The sequence below is a fragment of the Lissotriton helveticus genome, chromosome 3_1 (genome assembly GCF_964261635.1).
Source record: "Lissotriton helveticus chromosome 3_1, aLisHel1.1, whole genome shotgun sequence".
Lineage (NCBI taxonomy): Eukaryota > Metazoa > Chordata > Amphibia > Caudata > Salamandridae > Lissotriton > Lissotriton helveticus.
The window spans coordinates 1,827,417,619-1,827,435,295 of NC_136061.1; the positions used below are offsets into that span (position 1 = coordinate 1,827,417,619).

Below are 17,677 nucleotides of genomic sequence, written 5' to 3' on the forward strand. Positions count from 1 at the left end.
CAAGAAAGATGATGAATAAGTTAATAAATCAAAAGTAATCTCTTGTTGGTGGTTTAGGTTTTCGTGTGGTACAAAAAGGTTTTTTTAGTACAATAGAGCAGATGGACTGTGTTTGCTCTACCTAAAAACATTTTTGATACTATTGATTTAAGTCAATCTGTATAATTAATAGGTCTAGGACCATTGTTGTTTTGATACCATTAAATGCCCAGGTCCATACCTTATGGGTTACCCCATTTTCTTAATGGAGAGGCCTCTAGGAGCTGGCTCTGTGGACCCCCCCCCCCGCATCAGACCCTGGCGTGCACTATAGGAGAGCCTGGACCGCCCACGCCTGGAAGACCGGCCCAGAGGGGGTTAAATCTCGTCAAGAGGGGGTTAAATCTCGCAGCGGGGACGGGCACACACACAGCGGGAGTCGGGGGGGCTGACCAAAGACACGGACAGCGGGAGTCAAGAGGGGGGGGGCGAACAAAGACACGGACAGCGGGAGGAGGGACGACATGAGTACCAGTTACATTACAAGGACATATTCATTTTGGTAGGCACGAGAAGATGAAGTGATTTTGCACAGAATTACATGAAGTTGAAAAAAACAAAGAGCCACGGACAGCGGGAGGGGTGAGGGGGGCGGAACGGCACAGACGACATGAGACGCGGGGGGGCGTGCGGGAACGGACACACGGAGAGCGGGAGGGGGGGCAGGGGCGGGAACGGACACACGGAGAGCGGGAGGGGGGGGCAGGGGCGGAACGGGCACACGGAGAGTGGGAGGGGGGAACGAGATAAAAACATGCTGCTTACCTGAGCATTGAGCAGGAGAAACAGTGGTCGACGGGCCCCGGCGCCATCTTCGGCGGAATGAGAAAACACGCCATAACAGAAAAAAAAAAAAAAACACGCCCACCGCCGAGATGAGCGCACAGAGGGGCGGAGAGCGAAAAAATCGCGGGAACGCCCCCGAATCTGGTCCGGCCTTGACGGACAGATCTCTGTTCCAATGGCTAGCCTCCATTTATGGAGCTAGCCAATGGAACAGAGGGCGTATTCAAGTCCCCCATACTGAAAACTAAAGATTTCTCAGTCCCCCATACTGAAAACTAAAGATTTCTCCTGGGGGCGGAGCTAAAGTTCCGTGCCCCAGGCAAAACCTAAAAAATCATTGTAGTACACTATATTTGTAAAATACAGTGTTTTTAAATGTTTAACATTTTTAAATGTATTTTAAGTAAAGTGGTAGCTTTGGGGCAGTACTGCAGTACTCCTTATATTTTTGAAAAAATATATAGAAACTTATAATTAACTTTCCCTCCCTAGTACCACTTTAGTAAGGAGTTAATAGGTAGTGGAAGTAGCAATCCTAACACTTCTTTACATCAAAAGGCATAACACAGCTACAGTGTACCTAAAAACAACCTGGCTGCCTCTCACTTTTGTAAAGGCAGTCACATAATGCCCGGTCTTCAATATGTTCCGCAGTACTTCTGCGAAATACCACGATATTTTGTGAAACTACTGCAACAGATATCGCGATATTAAAATGCCTTCAAAAATACTTACCATGCTTACCTGTAGAACCCAAAAGGATCATCTGCAAACCATAATGTCTAATCTTGCCAAATTTCATGTCAATTCGTTCAGCCATTTTCATGCTATGCGAGATACAAATGTCTATGGAAAGTGCTTTTGGTGGAAAAACACATTTTAGGACCAACTTTTTTATCTTTGCACCACCTTGACCAATCACCTCAAATTTCCATCCTCCCTCAATGTAGAAAAAGCTAAAGGTCTGGAAAGATTTGTGGAGATTTGTCAAACAGGGGCAAAGTTATTAGTGACGAAAATTCAGAGGAGTTGGTACATCTGGAAATCCTAAGTATAACCAGGGCCACTGGAATTATGCAGCAGTAGAGGGCCGAAAATTCCAACATTGTTATTTAGCCCATGTGGGCAGTTTATAAAACGAGAGTTATTATTTTTTCATGGCTTCCCACTTGGGAGTAGTCGGTAAATGAAGATTATTTATTATTGTGTATTTTATACAATTGAATAGCTTATATATGCAGATGTGGAATTTTAAGTACTATCAAATTTATTAAATAAGGACTTGATGAACAATGGAAGCAATAAAATATTTACTTATGTTTTATAAACTGCCCACTTGGGCTGAATCACAATATTGGAATTTTACCAACTTTGGTATTGGAGGTATTTAGAATAATGTATAAAGATTATAGGAGCCAATTTGAAAGGAGAGGAAAAAAAATCTTTTCAATTTGATTTAAATTGTATACTGGTATATAATTATTGTCAAATTAATTTGAAGTATATTTTAAAATATATATTTTATATATAATATATAAAATGCAAGAAGTATTTAGATGTCTACATATCTGTATTTGATACCAAAAAGAACGGGTAGAGTGTCACTTTTCATGAACAAGGAAGTGATGTGCCTTTTAAATAAAAAAAATAACTTGGCACCTTTTGTATGTGAGAGAGGCTGCCTTGCAGCTAAAACGCGTCCGCAGGAGCACGGATAGCACTTTAAAATAAAAGAAACTTGAGCAGCACCTTTTTGATGCCTTTAGATTTGGTGCGTTAATACGTAAAAGTCAGGGAAAAGTAAAATATAAATATTTGCTTTCAGTGCCATATTTTGCTTGTCTTCGGCTTAGACTCTATTTCCATCTGTTAAATAGGAAGTTAGCATATGGCCTGTTAGCTCTGTTGTTCTGTTCTTCTTTTGTTTAAATTGCTCTATTGTTTTGCATCTAGAAAGTATTGACATTAGATTTTGCACTATGTAAGGCAGATTTGAAGTCTTTAGTAACTGATTTAAATTATTCAGGCCCCCCTCCTTCAGTGGGGATTCCAACTCCCTTCTGTTCTCCCATCTGTATAAATGTTTCCACAAAAAATAAGTCTGAGACCACATAAGAAAACTCACATTTCTATTAATCACATTGGGGCCTTCTGAGGGAATTTATCTTGCACATTATGTGCCTGCTAGAAGACCTTTCCTGAGCCTTAGGTTGTGAACCGTTTCTCTCAGTGGTGGCTTTTTTCTTCTTTTTCTAAAAAAACGTCATCCTGTTGCTCAACCCTTGTCTCCGTTTCTCAGGTTAAACATATCTCATCAAAGTAAAATATGTATGTGCTTCTTTTCTATCCTTTTTTTTAATGCTTAATCCATATATTTATTGAATGTGTGGAGCAGCGAGGAGACTCAACAGCTCTGTAGATTCCTTACATTTTTACTGAGGCTGCTAGGAAAGAAATGAAACTCATTTGCCCTGAAACCAAAGAACATTGAGTGATAAAGATGTGAGCAATTCATACCTGGTATAACTTGCCCCCAATGTTATATGTTTTTTTAGGTTGGCGCTCTCCCGGTGCAAAATCAGGTCTTTGGAGAAGCCATCAAGCAGCCAGGTGTGGCCTTTATTGCTGCGAAGTTTGATGGGATCTTGGGGATGGCGTATCCACGCATCGCTGTTGATGGAGTGACCACTGTCTTCGACAACATCATGTGTCAGAAACTGGTGGAAAAAAATGTTTTCTCTTTCTACTTGAACAGGTGAGGAATATCTTTTAAGTACTCGCCAGTTTCTACCCGACCCTACCTTATCTAAATAACATGATTGGTTTCTGTATTCAAGTGTGACCACAGAAAGCAGTAGCACATGACCTAATTAAAGGATCTGTTATCAGGGATGTAGTTTATGGAATTCTGATAGCCTGACTCCCAGGACGTATTGTTTGGGGCCAAGGACAACAAGTTTTCATGTTTATTTTGTTCAAGTATGCCCAAACCCTGCAGCACAAACCCTTTGGCTGCCAGTTTGCAGTATCTGATGATGTATTGGGGTAGGGCATTGTCTGCAGTAAGGTAATATTTGTATCCATATGTTAATGCTGTTCTAACTTGTATTTAAGGTTCATTAATGCAATACCTTTATTATTGGGGTGAGTACGCTTAAGAAAATGCTGTAAGCTCAGACTGCACTGCTGACAGTGGTCCCAGTATAAAAATGTGTACACATGTTTGTAAAGTTTAACAATATGAGGCTACTTATAATGCTCCCAGAATGTATTTGTAGAAGCCTGAAAGCAAGTTTGAGTTTTTGCGTTCAAATTAAATGTTCACAAAAAATGCAACTAGGCAAAAAAGTGTTTTGTTAAACTACTGTGAAATGTTAGGTACCATTTATTTGAACCATCATCTAGTAAAATGTGTTGATGCATGCTAATATTCCCAAATAATTTTCAGAATGGAAAATCAGTGCAACCAGTTTCAACAAGATTTTTAAACTTTTATATTTGTGAGAACTGCCTGGCCCTCACCATTATATCAACCATTGGCAAAAAACAATCCTATGTTTTGGTCTCGAAAAGCACACCTTGCCACAGTAGTCCATGGCACTGAATAAAACTACTTTGTGTGCTGATATGTTCCTTGTGAATGAACAGAATGCTGTCATTCACAGTGAAGTCAATTTATGGATAGCTAGAGAGACAGAATTTTAATAAGCACAAGAAGTCTTGGTTAACTCAATAGCAAATTAGAGGCCCAATTCTTAAATAAAGTAACACAAGGGCACCTGTGGTATATGCCCTTCCATTTGTGAAGATTAACAGCCTTCAAGAATTCAAAATACTTTACAAATATAGGCCAGGAAATTGTACTCCTAGAAAACATTTATTAACTGCATTTTAACAAGAGCTAACTATGCAGGAGTAGAGCAAGTTAGTAGGTTTTCCCAGGCGCAAAAGCTCTTTCTACCTCTGGATCTATTGTTTAACGCTACCTCTAGCCCCAGTATATAGATCTGTAGAAAGGTGGCAAAGTGTGGAAATTGCTAGAATTCAAACCCTACAATAGTATGAGCCCTGGCGTAATCGGAGATACTATTATTATAGCTCTTCTATAATAAGATTGCTGTCATAATTTATCGCCAGATACATTTCACACCACTGTGTTCTGTTTAGTCAGTTTGGCTGTTAGAAGTATGAGCAACCTGCATCACTTAAATTATGTTTAGCACTAGGAAACCCATAGTCCATTTACATTTATATACCTTGCAAACCGCTCACATGTTAGTTCCTTGATTTATTCAAATCTTTGAGTACAGACTGTAGAGTTGCCACCTACATAGTGCTGATTTCACATACAATAGAAAATAAGACATTCTGTAAAGCTATAAAGATTCCATTGACTGGTAGCAGCTAGACTCTCACACTGGTTGCACAGCCATCAAATCACATACCATTGAGTCATTCCTTCGCTTAAAGTTCTCACCAATTCGGGTCTTTTGATAAATCTCCCATGTTAGAAGCTCAATCAGTTAGGAGCTGTCATTCGTACTTGAGTCATTGACCAACTTAGTGATTTTGACATAGAAGAGCTTTACCTCTGATTTTGCAGAGCCACAAACATGTCTTGAAATGGTATTTCAGATTGTTGAAAACCGCTTTCACTACAGTTTTGATCTGGTAGGTCACACGCAGACCCAGCATTCATGATGCACAGATCACCAAACTGCCCTAGGCTGCAGAACTAGCTCCCCAGTTGTACAGAGGCTAAACTTAAGAGGATCCTTAGAAAGCAGAGTTACCCCTCTGGTTAGAAACATCTCCCAGGTTCAGCCTTGTAAAGTTACACCCCTCTCTCTCTCTCTCTCTTCAGATGTGTTGTGGTTTCTACGTGATGCTGGTCTTTGTTTTGAAAGGTTGCAATCCATGTGTGATAACAAGTCTCTTGTTTTTGCTGTTTAGGAATCCGACAACTCAACCTGGAGGGGAGCTCCTCTTGGGAGGCACAGACCCTAAGTACTACACTGGCGATTTTGATTATTATAATGTCACTCGCAAAGCCTACTGGCAGATCCACATGGACCAGTGAGTACCACAAAGGGACGGGCAATGGTAATGAGGGACTTTGAGAGACCATGTTGTGGTGTCTTTGGAACATGGCAAGTAGCCCGCTGCATAGAGGCGATGGTAGTCCAAGAAGGTGTGCGAGGTCATACCATGGGAGAAAATAAGGGTTTGAGGGTAGGTTAACAGTAGAAGGACTAATTTGCAAAAAAGTCTGAAGTAGGGCAGGGGAATTTGTGATGGATTGTGTCTCTTGGAGAGAGTGAAGGGAAGAATCCCACTCATTGGAAGTTTGAGCCATCGCAGGGATTTTGTGAAACTCAAACTGCTCACTAAGGAAGATGTATAGAAGGGCTCCTTGAAGGCGGCTGCAGACACTGGCTCTCCACAGTAGAGCTCCAGAAGAACCAGTAAAGAGAGGGTCTTAGCAGAGAAGAGGAATATTGTGCAGCTTTTATGTTAGAATAATGTGAGGTGCTGCCATCCTGGGTCATGCCTGTGCTTGTCCCTGGATAAATGATCCAGGATCATCACACTGTTGTTGGTATTTCCTTTGTGAGCCGTAGGTTTTCTTGTGGTGCACATGTCTTGTTAGCATGCAGCACATTTTGAACTGAAAGGGGCTCTACTTTGAGGACTCACTTCACGTCTTTAATTTCTCATTCTGTGCTTTGTGTAGGATGAACGTTGGGGACCAATTGACCATCTGCAAGGGTGGATGTGAGGCCATAGTGGACACCGGTACCTCACTTATTGTGGGACCCTCTGAGGAGGTGACCGCTTTACAGAAGGCAATTGGAGCAATACCTCTGATTCATGGTGAGGTGAGTGTGCATATTGTGCCTAGTCGGTGTGAGGCAAATACGAGAGGTCGATTGGGATTCTTGAAAATTGAAAGCTGCTACTAGTGTTATAAGCTTGAGGCAGTCGGGGGGCCTAAATGAGTTGTCTGTGACTGAAAAGATCTTCCACTTGCATATATGTAACCTGAGCGTGACTCAAATACAGGGAGAATCTGATGCAGTGACACCACTGTTAAAAGAATCCACGTATAAGTAACCTGAGTGTGACTCAAATACAGGGAGAATCTGATGCAGTGACACCACTGTTAAAAGAATCAACGTATAAGTAACCTGAGTGTGACTCAAATACAGGGAGAATCTGATGCAGTGATACCACTGTTAAGAGAATCAACTTTTTACAAATTATGTTTTACTGTGTATCACGGTTTGTTTTTCCCATGTTTAACTGTGTTCTAGTAACTGTCGTAATTTTTGTAACTTGTAACACGCTGATCCTCATGTAAAGCGATCTGATACCTCCGGGTCTAGACAGCGCTATATAAAACTCCGCAAATAAAATAAATAAATTCCGAGCCGCTTTTTGAAATGTTCTAGAATACTAGCTTGCTTGTGTCCTTTAGTCACCACCTTGCAGTTATTTCTAGGTTTTTCTGCCTTCTGTCCTGCTAGGGAATTTTGTACAGAATTGGGTGGCTCTGGGCCGGGCCCTGCTGTACTAGGCAGGCAACATGAAAATCTACCTTGATGAAGCTTTTGTTGCTAGCCTGGATTGCTGCTGTTGTAGGTGGCCTGTGTCGTTCCTTCGTGAGTATCTGGTCACACTGGATTGGCAATGATGACTTGAGTACCCAAGGCTTTGCACCTCTTCCACAACTTGGACTGGGCAGGCTGCTCCTCCCACCCTCCTTGGTATTGTGTAGTCAGTAACTCCACACACTAGACATGGGTCTTGTGTCTGCTACTTTAGCCAGCCCGACTACAGGGGTTCAGCGTGGACCACAAAGGCTTTATTCAGCCGTGCTGCATGTGCGTTGTGCTGCCTAACTCTGCCTACCTCTTGTGATAGTCCGTAGTTGAGACTTGCTCTTGTCTAGCTGCTGTGAGGGTGACTGTGGATACCCAGGTTGCCAGGTGCTCCTCTCTGCGTGGTTGTCGCTGATGCATTGACTGCCTTCAAGACTCTCCCTAATATCTAAGAGCCAAAGCCCTGGCAATAGGCTATGACTCTGCTGTCATTAAAAGGGTATTTATTAAAACACTTGGGCTATCATGCCTTTGGCTTCTAAGGAACACCTTGTAATTTTAGGGACATCCATACACTTCTAAATATTTTGGAGGGTAATTTAAGCCCTTTGTGTAATGGCACTGCCTACAGTAGGTTCAGTTTCATGGTTTGAGGATTTGCAAGTGTAGAAGGGTGGACAATATGAAGTGAATTTGGTATATATCAGTGAGCGCCTCCTTTCACACAGGTCCATTGCATTTCATTGAAATCCATTGACTGCAGCTTTCTTGTACTATAGCAAGACCCTGCTCACCGATTTACCAGTAGAGCATCGGGAGGCCTTTTAAGGAGACCAACATTCTGCAAGCTGAGGAAGCTCGAAGCTATGCATTGCTACAATATGAGTGCGCACATTTTCATCTATAGACTTCTGCAAATTGATTTGCCTGAAGAGACACTTAATTTATTTTGCTTGTAAATGGAACTGAGGCATAGGTCTGAAATCAGGTGCCCATGATTACACGCTAATCCGATTTAGATTCATAAGTTTCAATCCAGCCCTCGAGGTTCAGAATTTTGTACTCCGCCATTAGAACTTATTTCGCTTTAAGTAACCCTTCCAGCAAATTGATTTTTCCAACACACTGCATTCAAATTCCTCATTCACTGCGCAAGTTAGGAGTCTTTTGAAAATTCACTAACTTTTTCTGCTATGGGTGGATAGGCTATTTTTATTTGTTAAAAGTTGCCTGTGTGCATTTGTGTGTGTATAACACACAAGATTGAGTGCAAAAAATACTCATTTTATTTATAAATTGCGTTTGATTTTTCTAGCCATTGCATACAAACTATTGGTTGGAATGGAATAGGTGTCAAACAAATCAGCCAGTTACCTTTTTGTGCTGATCTTTCCCAACTAGGCTCTGTTAGGTTTGGTGTGGTCAGGGCGGAAGTGGCTCTGTCAAGAAGTGGACATGGGGATTTTTGTCCTGCTTCTTGTGATGATATATTTTACATTGTAGTAACGTTGAAACTGTTTGTCGAGCAATTTAGGGCAAGTTTTGCGCTTAAAAAAATAAAATATGCCCGCAACTCTAGAATTCCCTAATTATGCAACTTGCAACCATGTTTTTGTCCTTCCAGTTTGCTTAATTGTCAGATTCAATGTTACACTCTCTCTAAAGCCCTTTGGAACATTATTTTACCATCTGTATTAGAAGGTAAGTCTGTCTTGGAGTTCCTGGTGCAGGTGGGCAACGTGGAGCACTCTACGCCCATTAATTCTTAACCAGTATAATATCTAATAACTGCCCCTATTATCAAGCTACATTTATTGACAGTTTCAAGTTACCATTCTGCCTATTGCCTGTCTGCGGAGCATCACTGTACACAGACTCGCAGAGAACTTCCCTGCATCTCCCTTGACATTGCAACTTTCATTCCGCAGTCAACGTCTTTGCAGTGCATGTCTTTGGACAAGATGGCTGTGTCCCTCTAGCCTGTTCCCTGAAACGAGCATTAATCACAGGAGTGAAAACAGTAAATCCGTAATCTGGTGTACCATTCTAAATTGCTTTTAATTGCAGGAGCTCTCCCGTAAATGGAGACTGTGTGCAGGAGTTTGGGGTCAGCCCTCATGCTCTCCAATACTTGGAATTAGAAAACTAAAAGTAGAGCAAAGGCCCGGCGCTCTGTTAAGCAGCACCACTTATCTACACTCGATGACTTTTGTGTTGTGTGCCTATCCACAAAGCAGTGAGACCGCTAGAGAGATAAAAGCAAAACCCAATATAAATGTAGCGCCCCTGGTGTCGACCAGTGTTAAATATATAGTCCTTGCATACCGTGCATGTAAAATCATTTGATCTGTCCTTTAATGTTTTCTACTTCACTAAACTAAATCATATATATTAATGTACTGTTGTCCAACTTTTAGTGTTTTTCATTTTCTTTAAACTAGTGCAAGCAGATTTTCGGTTTATAATGTTTATGAGATTGCTTCTGGAACTGATAGTAGAAAATGGAAAGGTATTTGTTGTGGGCTTCAGGCCAGCAACTTCATGTGTCCTCTAGACTTCTCCATGGTTGATGCCGAAAACACTCTTTTCAAAATAATGAGAGTAAGTAATACTTTCGTTTCTTTAAACCTGGTGAAAAAGAATGTGAAAATAGCTGTAAGATGAGTCAAGAAAAACTTGAACCACTAGTTTGGATTGAATCGACATACCATCACACATAAATTGATTTTTACTTTTATCTTTCCCTTCCTATCTGTCATTTGTCTATATATTCTTAATTTCCTAACTTTGGATGTATAGTTAATGAATACTTCAGGGTGAAATGATGTGGTCTGCACCAGTTCATCCAGTAGACCTGTATTTGTGTCACCCTCCTTAGCCTCCCCCTCCTCTTCCCCTGGAAGTTTAAGAACAGATACTCCTTTAGTCATCTCTGCTGCCAGCCTAGCTTCCAGAGAGAGGAACATTGCAAATGGCTCCACTGATGGTAGCGGCCTGTACAACAACCTGTCTATGAAGAAGCCCAACTCTAGGTTTTGGTAAGGCTGTTGTGTAACACTCTAGTTTAGGCACAGTCCTCTTTAGAGATCAGTCAGTCATAGCATCCTTTGACACATCTGCCTCGTAGCTGAGACTGAGACGTGTCCCTTGGGATCCTCTGCTTCAGATGTCATTTCATGATCTTATCATTCTGAGCTCTTTGAAGACATGTTCCCCCATGGAGTTCCCCCACCAGTGTTTTGCTTCTGGGTCTAAGAGGTTCCCTCTGTCAATTCATGAATCTCCAGCCCCAGTACTTTGGCTGAGAAGATCTCACACCTCTGCCACCAATCCTGGATCTATTAGCCCTAGTGGTCTCAAAGTTCATTTACCTTAGGGGACTGGTCGGTCTTTTTGCCCTTGTATCCTTTCATTAACCTCTTCTTTCTCTGGGCTTGTCTCAGTTGTTAATCCTGGGATCTTAGTCCAAGGGGCTCTTGTTGGGTCTCCTGCCTTAGGTCCGTGTCTAACAATGTGCCCCTGCTGACATCTGCTGGTTCTAGAAGTTGTGTGGTAGCATCTATCCAAGTAGATCAGACCCAGAAGCCTGCGACGTCTTAAACATTTGCCGCAGCATCTCTAGCTTTGCATATGTTTAGTTGGTTTATATGAGGCACAGTGTTGGAAACCTTGTCTAATGGCCATATGTCAAGGGATCCAAGCAACCAAAATGAGAATAAATGTACTTTAAGTGTTGCATCCTTAGTGGATGTAGATGAAATATGAATGCAGCATCAAAAATGTTACTCACTTACTTGGTGTATGGCTCATCCAGTGTTGAGAGCCTAGGTTTTTTTAAAACTGAAGTCTTATTTGTGTTGCTTTCTCATTGAATACAAATTTGAACTTGTGTATATAATTGTTTATGCGGGTTCCTGTGCTTAGTAAAACACTCAAAGTCCTTCAAACTTACCCTAATTGGTCTAATTAGAAAAAGTAAGCAAACCATCACTTATGGTGTTTATTTATGTTATTCCCTGCAGTACATGATTCCTTGTGGTAAAGTTGCTTCCCTGCCTGTCATCACTTTTATCCTTGGAGGCAAGCCCTATGCAGTCACCGGAGATCAGTATGTGCTTAAGGTAAATCTAAACTGGTTCTCTTTCTTTTTTAACCCTTTGTACGTTTGCTGACAGTTACTCTGGTTAACTCGCTGTTCTCAATAAGAAGCTATTAAGATGTCAGTAGTGAAATTTGCCACGGCACAGGCTGTTGAGCACTTTAGTAAGGTACAGCATGAGCAGCAGTATAGCAGTCTGCCCTGAGGGATAACACACTCTTGCATCATGACAAGCAACGTGGCATGTTCTCCTAATGCACACAAGTCATACAGCAGGGTCAATAATACTGCAATTGTTCATCGTAGATGGAGATGCTAAAACACTGTCGGGGGCCACACAAGCCGCCCTCCAGCTCAGAAAGGTCACCGCACAAGCAGCAGCATTGTGAACTTCTTCTGCACACATTATGTCAGTCTACAGTTGGACAAGGACATACCTACATAAATGCACACACAGGTGTTAAATAATTGCAACAGAATAACCTATCTTCAGGACACTCAGGACTTTCTAGGTAGACGTCTGGTCCTTTTTCCCTTCATTGGCCTCAATCGGGTCTATAGAACTCCATTAAAAGTAGGGCAAGTTAATGTAAAGAAGCCTCCTAATGCCTGGTATAATGAGGCTATAGAACAAGAACAAAGACTCCCTGAAGAATGCACATGGCACAGTCTAGAGTGGGCATGGTGTATTGAACAAATATAGGTTTCCAGAAAGGTTTATTCCTAAAACAAGATTGAGTATCTTGAACTGTATTTCTATAGTATAACTGTTGACCAGTTTTTTGTGTTTTAAAAACTTTCTTTCATCCATGCTACCGGGCAAAGCAAGTTAAGGAATAATTTGATGAGTTGGTTGTGTCTCTATTTCTTTATTGTTTTTTTAATTAATAAAAATATATAATGCTATACCTCTATAAAGAGATTAGCAACTCTCAGACACTAGTTCCGGTGACTCTATTGCCTTTAAAATTCTCACGTGCATAATTTACTAATTTAAAAAAGAGATATAACGTGCACTGGTGAAATCCTGACTTATCAGATTATATATGTCTGGTACTTCTTTACTGCTACTTCATCCTGGTTCTTTATTGACTTGTCAAGATCTTTAACATCGTCTCTCTGCACCTGTCTGTCTCCGCACATTAGAAAATGGGGATGGCTACTTCCTTGCTCACTAGTGTCTGAACTTCTTAGTAGCAGAAAACTATCACCGACCTACTTCACTTTTGACAAGGTCTCTGAAATAATTTTTGCTATAAAGCTCTCGACCGGTCTAAAAGGACATCTGACTCGATCCCTGGCACCTTGGCTTTCCCCCAGGAATGGCACTCGAGATATAGCATGAGGCGAACTGGGAAACCGTGTAGTTAAAAGAAGTAGTAGTCATTATTTAATTGGCTGTCTACTGCATCCATTACAGAGAATTGTCCCTCTCTGAAGATGAGGCTTGAGGAAATTGGAATTGTAGAGACTGTAACTGGTTCTCATCCTTTCAGGAGGTATGTTACCATACCAGCATTTCAATCGTAGATGTATAGTTCAGTGTGAAGTCCTCCAGGGCTCTTCATTGTCCCAGATGCCTTTTTGTATATACTTGAATCCTGTCTCCATTATTTAAATCATTTGGGTACTCTGCATTCCGCTATGTTGATGATACACCGGTTAATCATTGGACATGACCAGAATGTGCCAGACTCCCTTTCCAGCGCTGGAGACTACATCTTTTATTCAAAAATCGATGACCAAAACCCTTTTGAAGCTAAAAAAAGCAAACCCAGATGTTGCTGTTGGGCATAAATAAACATTGCTGGCAAGATTGCATGTGGGCTGCCACATTGGACCCTTCTCCAGTACCAGCATTTAAGGTCAATTAATTGGGTGTAATGATAGATGAAGCCTCTTTGAGGACAAATCAGTGGAGTGTCTCTGACTGATTACTTTTACTGTATTTATAATGGCCTGACAGGAACCACTCTGGAGACACTTGAATTCAGAATTTTGCAGTGAGGAAAGCAGCAGGAGCGATTTAAAGGTTTGGCCACTTAAGAACCACCAGACAAAGCCCACAGTACTTTGCATGAGGTACATCCTCTTTTACAATATCACCAAATACTGTCTGAAAATAGATTTACGGGATGCACCTTTTCTAGAACTCCCCTCCCCCCAACTCTGGTTTTTTGTTTCATGGTGAAAGGTCTCTAAGATGTGGTCCCCAAGATGGGAAATGAACTCTCATCTGCATAGGATACATAGATACTTCTATTTTTCAAAGTTGTTGGAGACCACGTTTTTGAGTTAGTCCCCTTTCCTTTTTTGTAACAATCACATAACAATGTGATGGTCTAGTGATTAACTTGGCACCCAGCCAATCTTTAGCAAGCACTAACCCTATTTGTGGTCACCAATGGGGTATATTCACCCTCTGAGTGCCAATTAGAATGAATGTGGGAGCCTCACCCACTTATTGTGGCATGCTTCATCATTGTCTACCTTAACCTACCCTGGTAAGATGATTCTCAACTCAACTTAATTACTTGGGAGTTCTTAATAAAAGTATACTGCACAGGAAGTTATCCAGATCATCTAAAAATAACTTGAGGTAGACCCAGAGGTATACCTTTATTATTCAGTACTTCGGATACGGCTAAAACACAACAGGGTGGTATATAGGTATAATGATCAATCCATTCGTATTAGGCAAACCTGTTTCTGCCCTCTCTAGTGCCATTATCGGTCAGGGACATTCGTCAGGGCAAGTGGGATGCCAGTTTCTGCTTCTTTCCCTTACTAGAACAAATGTGAGGTGCATAGTTGTCGTAAATAATGTTTCTACCTTTTCAACTAAAAAAGTTGTGTTTCCTGCACATAGGGAAAAAATCATTTCATTAGGAAATAATGGAGAATTAAATTCTGGCACTCTAGTGATATTTCACATGCAAGGTGTAGATCGAAAACACATAAATGCTAATGTAAGATAGCACTCCAAACTCAGGCAGAACACTTGTGTAAAATGAATACATGCTTAGCCAAACTGGATACTAGTTTACCCTAATTACTGAGAACTAAGGTTTCATGGTCTCGTTTTTGTGCCTCTTAAGTGGTTGAACTTGGATGTTTAAGTCTTTGCTGGCGCCATGATGCTTCTTGAAGTAAATGCTGCTCTCTGTAAATTCGAACTAGAAAGACTCTGTTCTCATACTAATGAACTCTCTCTCCCCTATGTTTTGAATTGTATGTATGAAACGGAGGAATCTGCTGTGCCAGCACATCTCAGTGCATCGCTGTGCTGACATCCAAATATATCCGGTTGTTGCCCATGGGCGACATCTGTTTTAACGAGGACTGGCTGTGTGAGAGAGAGGCAGAGAGCTGCACAGTTCTTGTAATTTCATCTTGAAAAAATACTGTTTTTGCCAGTAAGACCTACCGGCCTGTAAGGTCTAGGATGGGTGACTTGCACTTAGAGTATTAGTTAACACCTTTGTTGTTCCCTGAACCTCATTGTTAGAGTCACATGTACATGTTTCCCAATCTAATATTGCAGCTGTAAATGACATCCTTAGATAGCCAACAAATCTTAAATATACGAATCAACCAACCATAGATCCTTTGTAAATCACTTTCCTTACTCTTCTGTGAGTGTTCGATTTTATTTGAGATACATAATCCTTCTTAGAAAACCATTACTCCACATATATCCCTTCACACTTGGGACAACGTGAGCTGCAGTAGTGTAGTTTCATTCCCATTGAACAGTAGTAGCAGTAATGGATGCTTGTCTTCTACACAAATGGTCTTTGGGCAAGGTAAGTTCTTTATGGGGACCCATCAATTTGTAGGCATAAACCAAGCACCTGCCCTGACATCGTCTGATTCTGGGGAATGTCATGAGTGAATAGTTCAGTAGTTTACCTTTAGCCCTCACGGAGCTCTCAAGATGGCCACGTCCACACACGAAGTCTCATCTAATCTAGGTTTTAGCTTTGTATTCTGTGACTTGTAGTTCTGCTTCTCCCACTATAGCTCTGATCTTATATGTCCCAGATTGCAAAGGTAAAAATCTGAACTGCATGAGCTACCTTCCCATGGACCTTGGAAGCTGGAGTAATCTGTGCCTAGTCATACTCTCTCTGCTGCTATATTTAAAATGTTTTCTCTTTTTTTCATTCTCCCCACCCACCCTCATCCCTGATTAGGTATCTCAAGCAGGGCAAACCATCTGTCTGAGCGGCTTCATGGGTTTGGACGTTCCCCCGCCTGCCGGACCACTCTGGATCCTGGGTGATGTCTTCATTGGCGAGTACTACACCGTTTTCGACCGCGACAATGACCGTGTGGGCTTTGCTAAGGCCCAATCTTTATAAGCGGCGGGTCTACACCCATTCACATGACCAAATCACTACCACACCAATCCCAAATAGGTTTTTAAAATTTTTCGAAATTAGGAGTGGCTGCGCTTTTTGACTTCCTAATATTTTCTTAAGATTGATGGGTTGTTTTGCGCTTCCTTGGACGATTAGTTAAGATCCACAGTCTGTCACCTGGCTCTGACCAGGCCATGGAATAGATGCTGAAACATTGGTCTTGTAAAAGTGTGGAAAATAGTTTGTTTGATTAATTGAATATTGGCACATTAAAAAAAAAATGGATGCTTTTAACAAGTTTCTAGACTAGACCTAAAAGGAAGAATTTTCTACTGATGAAATATACCAAACCACCCAGCGCTATGCTGAAATTCTTCCCTGGCCGAAACAAACCTCAATGACTTATAACCTCTGAATTCATAAAGTGGCTCCAAGAACCAAGGAGTCTCTACCTTTCCTCCCACACATGGTGGCATTTGTGTGATAAGATTATGACTGCACACATTGATTAATTACTGTGCAGATTCAGTAATTTGTACAAATTGTCATACTATGAAGTAGAGGTTTGCCTTTGATTAAAAAAAAAAAAAAAACAATTTGAAGAAATATCTTTTTTTTGAAGGGTAAATGTGCACTGTGTGAGGAAAAACACAGATTTGTGAACCCTAGTAGAAATATTGACTTTTTTTAATGGTATGTAAGCAAAGCCCTTCCTTCCACATTTGCCCCTAATACTGCTCTCAAAATACTGCATTGAGGTGAGAACAGTAGCCTTATCACGCATAAGGAGATGCCTCTAGGCTCTGCCCCCACAATATTGCACCAGAGTGATGATTTTACCAAAATGTTGTCTCTAAAAAGCAGATAGAGATTGGGAGGTACCGATCAAATCTCAGGCCAGTGTCTTTTAAAAGAATATTAGAGCTGGGACATAATTGCATGTCGGACATGCCTGTTGTGACTCCGACTGCCCAGTCACACATTTCAGAGGAACAAACCTGCTTGGAAATCCAGATCTGCCTGTGTTCCCTTGGGACAATCAGCCTGTGGTAATCTCTGCACTTATAAGAAAGTGAATGTTCTTTTGTTTTACTGTTGTTACTAACACGCTGAGGAAAAATGAAACTATGAATAAAGCAACTTTAAAGATGTGCTGAAAATATTAAGGTCTTTTATATTATTTCCTTGGTTTGAGTGTGAAACCATGTTAAACCTGAGAATACGAATACGTGTGCTCTCATAAGGTCTGTCCCACACCCCCATCTCCAAGCATTGATCTGAAACTGGATCCAAGCCATCCAAATTCCCATGGAGGTATTTAGGACATCAGCGGGACATCTTGGGGCCTATGTCTTCTCTATTCATCCTTTGCACTGTGTCACTCAGCCGTGAAGAAGTAAATGCTAGATTTGAGAATGCTAGCCATCAACGCCTAGCTGGTACCTTTGCTTATGGTCTTAAACTGAGATCAGAGATTGTCATTCCCAAGGCTATTAACTGATCTCCCTGGAAGTCAGCCCTATTACAAATTACATTCTGTTTACCTATAACCATGAGTTAATAAGAAAAAATGAATTGGATTTCAGTTCAAATGAATAAGATGCTGTTCTTTGATTCAGGTCCCTGGCTGCTAAAGACTACTGAGCACTGTTATTTTTAGGGCTGGTGTGACTAGAGGCAAATTGCTTTGCATACTCAAGAGCTGTCTCGAAGTTTCATCTGCTGCCTTTTATCCCAGGCTAGGTAACAGCCCATGTCCATGTGTCTACTGTCTCCCTTGCACCAGC

The 17,677-nt window shown here is 41.2% G+C and overlaps 1 protein-coding gene across 1 annotated transcript in view; it reads left to right on the forward strand.

The window, feature by feature from the left end:
* Nucleotides 1-17,052, forward strand: part of CTSD (cathepsin D) — a 66,026-nt gene extending 48,974 nt beyond the window's left edge. The window contains exons 5-9 of the mRNA XM_078682755.1: nt 3,381-3,580; nt 5,779-5,901; nt 6,560-6,704; nt 11,450-11,548; nt 15,723-17,052. Coding sequence (XP_078538881.1) covers nt 3,381-3,580; nt 5,779-5,901; nt 6,560-6,704; nt 11,450-11,548; nt 15,723-15,890 — 735 coding nt within the window. The 3' untranslated portion in view covers nt 15,891-17,052. The remainder of the gene's footprint in view (nt 1-3,380; nt 3,581-5,778; nt 5,902-6,559; nt 6,705-11,449; nt 11,549-15,722) is intronic.
* Nucleotides 17,053-17,677: the final 625 nt, after the last annotated feature.